The sequence below is a fragment of the Sinocyclocheilus grahami genome, unplaced genomic scaffold (assembly GCF_001515645.1).
Source record: "Sinocyclocheilus grahami isolate Dianchi unplaced genomic scaffold, SAMN03320097.WGS_v1.1 scaffold1532.1, whole genome shotgun sequence".
Lineage (NCBI taxonomy): Eukaryota > Metazoa > Chordata > Actinopteri > Cypriniformes > Cyprinidae > Sinocyclocheilus > Sinocyclocheilus grahami.
The window spans coordinates 192,362-200,055 of NW_015506711.1; the positions used below are offsets into that span (position 1 = coordinate 192,362).

The window sequence follows — 7,694 nt, forward strand, 5'->3', positions numbered from 1 at the left end:
ACTGTACTCATCCAGAGTGAGCAAAAAGGGCTGGCAGAATCACTCTGGACCCCTCACATCCAGCACACTCCCTCTTTGAACTGTTGCCATCTGGTCGACGCTACAGAGCACTGAGCACCAGAACGGCCAGACACAGGAACAGTTTCTTCCCTCAGCCAATCCATCTCATGAACACTTGACAATAACTGTGGAACACACACTTTATTCACTCATACACTTATTTATCTAACACACATACTCAGTCTACACCTCAAATCTGCACATAATATACAGTACCTGTACATACAAAAACTGTCTATTGTAATATACCTGCACATACAACTGTCAATTTATATATTTTTATTCCTTATTTACTTGTTCTATTTTTTATTATCTGTGTTTTTTTGTTCTGTCACTGTCATTCTGTTGCACTGTGGAAGCTTCTGTCACGAAAACAAATTCCTTGTATGTGTAAACATACTTGACAATAAAGCTCATTCTGATTCTGAACACAATTTAAACAGTAAAGATTGTTTTTTTTCTGTAATACTCTTTTTAAAAGTATGCTCAACTGCACTTCTTTTTCACAAGGGTTAGTATGCAGCAAGCTAGTATTCTGTTCTGATCACAGGTCTAGTGCACTTTTAAATCCATAAATCCTAAATATCTGAATTGCCAAGTGATATTTCCTCTCACGTGGTAATAAGCTAAAAAAAATGCCAACTCCATGGCTGACGTTTATGAGGCAGCAGAATGTATGACAAACTCCAGGCTGGCCTGTTAGTTCTTTGTATTTATTTGTGCAAATGTTGCAGAGGTCTTGAGAAACAGAGGATCGATTTCAGCATTCATAAATAACATTCAGTTTGCATATTAAGTAAAAACCTGGATAACAACACAACACCCACATCCCCCCGTTCATTCAAACACAACGTGTCCACGCATACAGAAGCACACGAGTCAAACCATGAAGAACTAAAACATTACAGTATTGCTGCATTGAGAGTTAGTGCATTAAGACTATTCCATTACTAATTACTGATAGACAGCAGTGTGTCAGGAATGCAACGTGAAGAACAGCAGACGTGATGAGGTTTAGAGAGAAACACTCAGATTAACCAGTTAACTTTTCAACTAGATCTTCAACACGGTGATCAGGGGACTTGGAGGCATCATCTCATCCACATTAGCAAGTACTTGTGCACACTTAATAGTCATGTTCAAACACAATATGATACAAAATCATGCTGAAGTCCTTTGGGAAAATAATGAATTACTGGTGAGAAGATTCTTGTTCAACATGATGGATCAGGGCTGCGTGATAATGGTTAAACGGTTGATCACTACTCACGAGTTTTGTCATTTTCTCTTCTTTACATTTCATCAGAATTATTGCACTTTCATTTAAGCACAAATCAAGAGAATGTCAACTCATGTGGTTTACTTGATTTAGTCAACAGCGCAAATGATTGGGTGAAAGAAAACAGACTGGCTGTATTACACTTTAATTTGAGCAGAATCTCTCAAAAGAGATCCCTAAACTCCTATTTACATGTTTGCCGGTGTTTTCCACTCATCTGCGCTTTTTCTGTAATGCAGAAAGAATGTGTGCAAATGGTTGCCAGGTTGAGAAGATAAGTGTTTCCCACTATTTTCAGTGGAAAGTAGCTAAAGATTGTCCAAAAAGTTGCTAGATTTGTTGTTGGTCACTTAAAAAAATTAAAATAAACAAAAAAGGCTAATAAGGTCAGAGGGTCTAAGTTGGCAACACTAAGCAAACCAGCTGAGAAGATTTATCAATTCATGAAAAAATAGCTATGATTGGGGGGGTTTTAAACTTTTGACATCTGGCAACCGCAACCATGAATGCTTGTGGAGGCTTGATACCAAAGCAAGGCAACGCACAAGACTAAATAAACTCAAATTACCAGTGATAGCAATTAAAAAATGCTTTTAAAAAATCTAGAGAATCCGAAATCGTGATCACGATTAAAATACGATTCAACATGCAACCCTATGATGGATGGTGAATGATTGTGAGCTATATTCTCCAGGCATGCTCTTGCTTTTTGCATAAAGAAGATTGGTTCTTTGCTTATTGAAGCTTGACCAATGCATCCCCAACGAGACCTAAAAGAGGCCAGAGAAATGTATCCCAGAGTTCAAGTCCAGATCGAGGACGCCAGTGTCCTTGTTCCATTATTGCGGTTCTGATGAAGCTCATTTTGGAACTCACTGTTAAGACTGACAATTGTCTTAAAGGCAATTGCTCTGCAGTTCACTTTTGAGACCTTTGTGCTTGTCTTTATGGAAACACTTTACAAAGTTTTCCAGTCATCAATCTGTTAATGGAAGTCCATCCTTCACACTTGCTCTCCAGGTTGCCAGCTTACTAAACCTGGATCTGGAAACATATGAATCAATCAATCTCATGAGGACAAATTCAAATAATCCAAGAAACGCATCAATATGCTGGTTGACAGAGCCCGACTGCTCAGCGCAGAGAACTGAATTTTGGGTCTCTGTTCTTGGAGTCTTTCCGTCTTGAACTGTGGCTGTGATGGGGTCTTGGAGAGGAGTTGGAGGTCTTGGGGGTGTGATGAGCGCACACACACACACATAGAGGACAAGGGTTAATGTGCTAAGACCGGTAAGTGTAACAGCACTAATGTGCACTAATGCATCAGAACATGCCAGGAAAACACACACGACTGAGTAAACAAACAACTCGCCCTAAATCGTCACAACAACACATATGCATGCATGCAGGACAGGAATTCTGTGGTTTAGTTTGAAAAGTATTTATTTAACATTAAAATGAATGTTCAATATATACAAGCACAAATATGTTCAAAAAGTACAAAATGTCAGAATGTTCTTCATTTAAAAAAAATGATCAGGGATTTAAACCCATGCACTCAGTGCATAAAATCCAATATTTCCATGTCACATGCAAACTATTTCACAACATATACACATGCACTCAGACACAATCACAAGTCAAGTGTGAGTCTCCCTACACAATTGCTGTAACAGTGAACAGATGCATTAGCACCTCATTAACTTTATCTCGAGGAGAAACCAGTGTTTACACACCAGAGAAATGTACACAAACACTGACACTGTTAGCTGTTTATTCACTGAGGTGATGAGAGGCACTTTTGTTTTGGTGACAACGTCAACATCTGAGTATAAACCAAAAAGATCTGAGAAAACTTCAAGGCACATTCAAGTTGATAAACACCCACATGATGATACAAAAACTAAAAACAAACAAGTTGCTTGTTTGTTTGAATAAACAACCACAATTATACAAACAAAACAGCTTGAGTTGTTTTTACATGCTAAGATTCTGATAAAAACAAACAAACTGAATATATAAATGAAACCAAAACATTTGTGAGGTGTTTTTCAAGAGCACCATTGAGCGTCATAATCTCGCAAGTCTTCGAATAAAGAGCTTCAAAATAAACACCATCACTTGAAACTAGTGTCTTTCCTTTTCGCTAACTGTGAATTCTACCTAATGTTACAGGAAATCAAGTTTCATTTCTTCTTTTCAGAATAAGAAAATACACAGTTGTGCAACGTAACACGACGGCTACACCCTTTGCTCTGTAAACCATATACACTCCAAAACACTGATCTCCGAGGGAGCCAAACCATAGTGAATGAGTCCATAAACATTTACGTCCCTTTCAAACTCAAAGTAAACAACACAAATCTCATCTGTCTATGTGACTTTGACCAAGCCACAATGGCTCTCCTCAACACCAAACAAATCGGACAGCCGCACTTGGCTGCAGCCCAGACCCGAACGCTGTCTGACATCTAAATGAAGGGTGCGACCCGTGCCAAACGCATCAAACAACAAAGCAAGAGGGGGAAATGCTGGCTTTGGATCAGTCAGGCTGTCGAGTGGCTCTGAATGGAGATGGCAGGTTGCTGTAGGGTTATGACCGGGGGTCGAGGAGGAGGAGGAGGTCGGCCTGAGGTGACTGCTCGTCCTACCATGTTTATGTCGTTTTTAGCAGCCGGGAGTTCGATTTCCACAGGACTGGTCTGGACTGAGTCATCGGAGGGCACAAATCCTCGCCTGTCAATCAAACTGACAAAGACACGAGAGGAGGCAAAGGAATTACAATAAAGCCACAGTGATAAGTGTGACCCTGGAGCACAAAAGCAGTGTTAAGTCGCTGGGGTATATTTGTAGCAATAGCCAAAAATACATTACATGAGTCAAAATTATTGATTTTTCTTTTACGCCAAAAATCATTAGGATATTAAGTAAAGATCATGTTCCCTGAAGATATTTTGTAAATTTCCTACCGTAAATATATTAAAACGTAATTTTTGATTAGTAATATGCATTGCTAAAAACTTCATTTGGACAACTTTAAAGGTGATTTTCTCAATATTTAGATTTTTTTGCACCCTTCAAATAGTTGTATCTCGGCCAAATATTGTCCTATCCTAACAAACCATGCATCAATGGAAAGCTTATTTATTCAGCTTTCAGATGATGTATAACTCTCAATTTCGAAAAATTAACCCTTATGACTGGTTTTGTGTTCCATGGTCACAAATAGAGGCTTGACATTGTGGAGGTAGTTTTCGCTGGCATACTGGAGACCGTAAAGACTCATCTACACGCGTCTCACCTGGGCGGCATGGGTCCACAGAGCACAGAACAGCAGTTTTTGATAATGCTGTTGTAACTGTAAGGATTTCCAACGTCCTCATTTCCACTTTTCCCTGACCAGGAACCTTTAATCTGTAATATGGACACAAAAATACACATATTTAGGCCTAAATAATAAATAATAAAATAAAAAAAAATGTATTTGTATATATTTTCCCATAAAAAAAAAATCTAATTATTTGGATTATGCAGTTTTAACTAATATATTAGTATATTTGTCAGTCATACACAAATTAAACCGGTAAGATTTCTGTAACGGTGCTAATAAACTGAATGTGTTTTAAATACACAATGATATTTAGCAAATCAATAAATCCAGTTTGTTTCAATCTCATAAATTTTAAATATGAATATGAAATATGAAAAACTGAATGCTGCTCGTTTCATAGCTAGCCATATTTTAACCACATTTAGGCTTTTTAACTGAATAAATGTGGTCGATTTTACAAGCCCGTTTCCGCCACTGAATAAAAAATAAAAAAAGGTAACTGCGACTTTTTCATCTCACAATTGCAACTTTTTTTCTCGCAATTACGAGTTTACATCTCGTGATTCTGACTCTTTATTTTTTTTTCAGAATTGTGATATAAACTTGCAATTCTGACTTTATTTCTCAGAACTTTAAATCTTTCAAGTTTTTTTCTTGCAATTGTGAGAAAAAAAGTCAGAATCAGATGTAAAATCATAATTGCGGCGGGAAAAAAAGTCCGAATCAGATGTAAAATCATAATTGCGCTGGGGAAAAAAAAGTCAGAATTGTGAGAAAAAGTTTTTTTATTATTATTTATTTAGATATTTTATTCAGTGGCGGAAACAGGCTTCCTTAGAATTGTACTGATTCTAAGCAATTTGAATGATTTTGAATTGTTATTATTTAAATAAAATCAAACTGATGTGATTACTTAATTCCATTATCTTTTTTTTAATGCATAAAGTTTAATTCATGTATGACTTGTCACAATATGCAGATATGTATCATATTAAGTTTATTCGTTTAAACGTTTTAACAAACTAATACATTTAATGTGATGAAAATGAAAGTTGTTTTTGCCTCTGATACACAAATTAATTGGAGCTAAATTTAAGATTTATGTATTTGAATTACTTATAAAACTCAATTCAAAAACATAAATCTTAAATTTAGCTCCTTTTTTTAGTGTAATAGAGGCAAAAAACTACTTTTTCTGAATAAATTAGCCTTAAATCAAAAATATACCTCTTAAGTTAAGAAAGGAAAACACTCACATCCTCATTGGTAGTAAGATTTGTAGCCACCAGGTATGTATGGAAGCCTGAGAGGCCCAAAATGGACCAAACTGAAAAGAAGCAGACCACTAACTCAAGAGCAGTGGACAGAAGTTAAGGAAGACTTCAGGATTTACACAAATAAAGAATATGAACAGCAACTACTAGTCCCTTGGTTTGTACAAACAAGCAGAATATTGAACTTACAATGGAAGTGTACCAAAATATGTGACACATTTATGCATGACATGCAGTGCACAAAAACACACACACACACACACACACACACACACACACACACACACAGATATTATGGCCACAGATTAGGAATTCATTCTCTCGTTTTAGCTAAATCATGGCCACAATTTAACTAAAGGGAGTGAATACAATGTGGCCAAGATTTACCCAAAACGAAGGAACTAATTAAGACATGGGAGCAATTTAACTAAAACGAAAGAAAAAAAATACACTGTGGTCAACATATCTATTTCTTCCCCACATATCATATGCAGTGCTCCATACAGAAGTGTTTAAAAGCAGAAATGTGACATTTTGGGTGCTGGGAACCATTGCACTCGGATGCACTCATACGTGCACAGTGTAAAAACCACTATGGCTATACTATAAAAACCCTGTATTGTTTTTTTGGGGGGTGGGGGATTCCCCATTGTCATGTCTTGCCCCATAGATTTTCATTGTAAGCACATTACTACAAACCCGATTTCACTTGCTTTGATAAACTGAGGCACAAGTTGAGATTATTTTGTGTGTCACAGATGCTGTTCATTGAGCTTCACAGGGGAAGTCGTGGCCTAATGGTTAGAGAGTCGGACTCGTAACCCAAAGGTTGCGAGTTCGAGTCTCTGGTTCAGCAGGGATTGTAGGTGGGGGGAGTGAATGTACAGCGCTCTCTCCCACCTTCAATACCACGACTGAGGTGCCCTTGAGCAAGGCACCGAACCCCCAACTGCTCCCCGGGCGCCGCAACATAAATGGCTGCCCACTGCTCCGTGTGTGTGTTCACTTCACTTGTTTGTAACCCAGAACATTCCTTTACGGCAATGATAGACTTACCCCCGGTTTCACAGACATGGTTTAAGGCTAGTCCCAGACTAAAATGCATGTTTGAGCTGTCTCAACTGAAATTATCTTGCTCTGACTTATCATAAAATATTTCAGCTCCATTGTTCTGTTTCAAGATGCACACAACATGTTCTTCTAAGGCATTTTATAAAAGCTGCTTAAATATCTTAAAGGGGTCATATGATGCGATTTCAATTTTTCCTTTCTCTTTGGAGTGTTACAAGCTCTTGGTGCATAAAGAAGATCTGTAAAGTTGCAAAGACTAAAGTCTCAAATCCAAAGAGATATTCTTTATAAAAGTTAAGAGTTAACCACGCCTACCTAAAATGCCTCGTTCTAACACGCCCCCACATGTCTATGTCACTGTGTGGGAAGATTTGCATAACGCCACCCAAATGTTCACGCAAAGAAAGAAGGCGTAACTTTTATTCTCGCTGTAGTATTGTTGCTGCCGCCATGTCGTGAAGACGCTGTGTGCTTCGTTGTGAAAGCAAAACTACTTTGTTTGGTCTTCCAAAAGAGGACACGACTAGAAATCAGTGGTTAAGTTGTATTTACAACACTGTTCCAGAACACTTCAACCCAAATATTCAGATGTGTGCAGCACATTTTATGGAGGACTGTTTCCTGATCCTGGGAGAGTAGACTACAATGCCGGCTGTTCTGACTCACAGACTGTAAGTAC

General features: G+C 37.8%; 1 protein-coding gene across 1 annotated transcript; it reads right to left on the reverse strand.

The window, feature by feature from the left end:
* Positions 1–3,544: 3,544 nt before the first annotated feature.
* On the reverse strand, positions 3,545–6,040 carry LOC107570996 (palmitoyltransferase ZDHHC18-like; the record flags this gene model as incomplete). The annotated part of the gene is made up of 3 exons (XM_016257279.1): positions 3,545–4,087; positions 4,641–4,753; positions 5,927–6,040. Coding segments are annotated over 3 exons (429 nt in total), but the record flags the coding sequence as incomplete, so codon positions are not given.
* Positions 6,041–7,694: the final 1,654 nt, after the last annotated feature.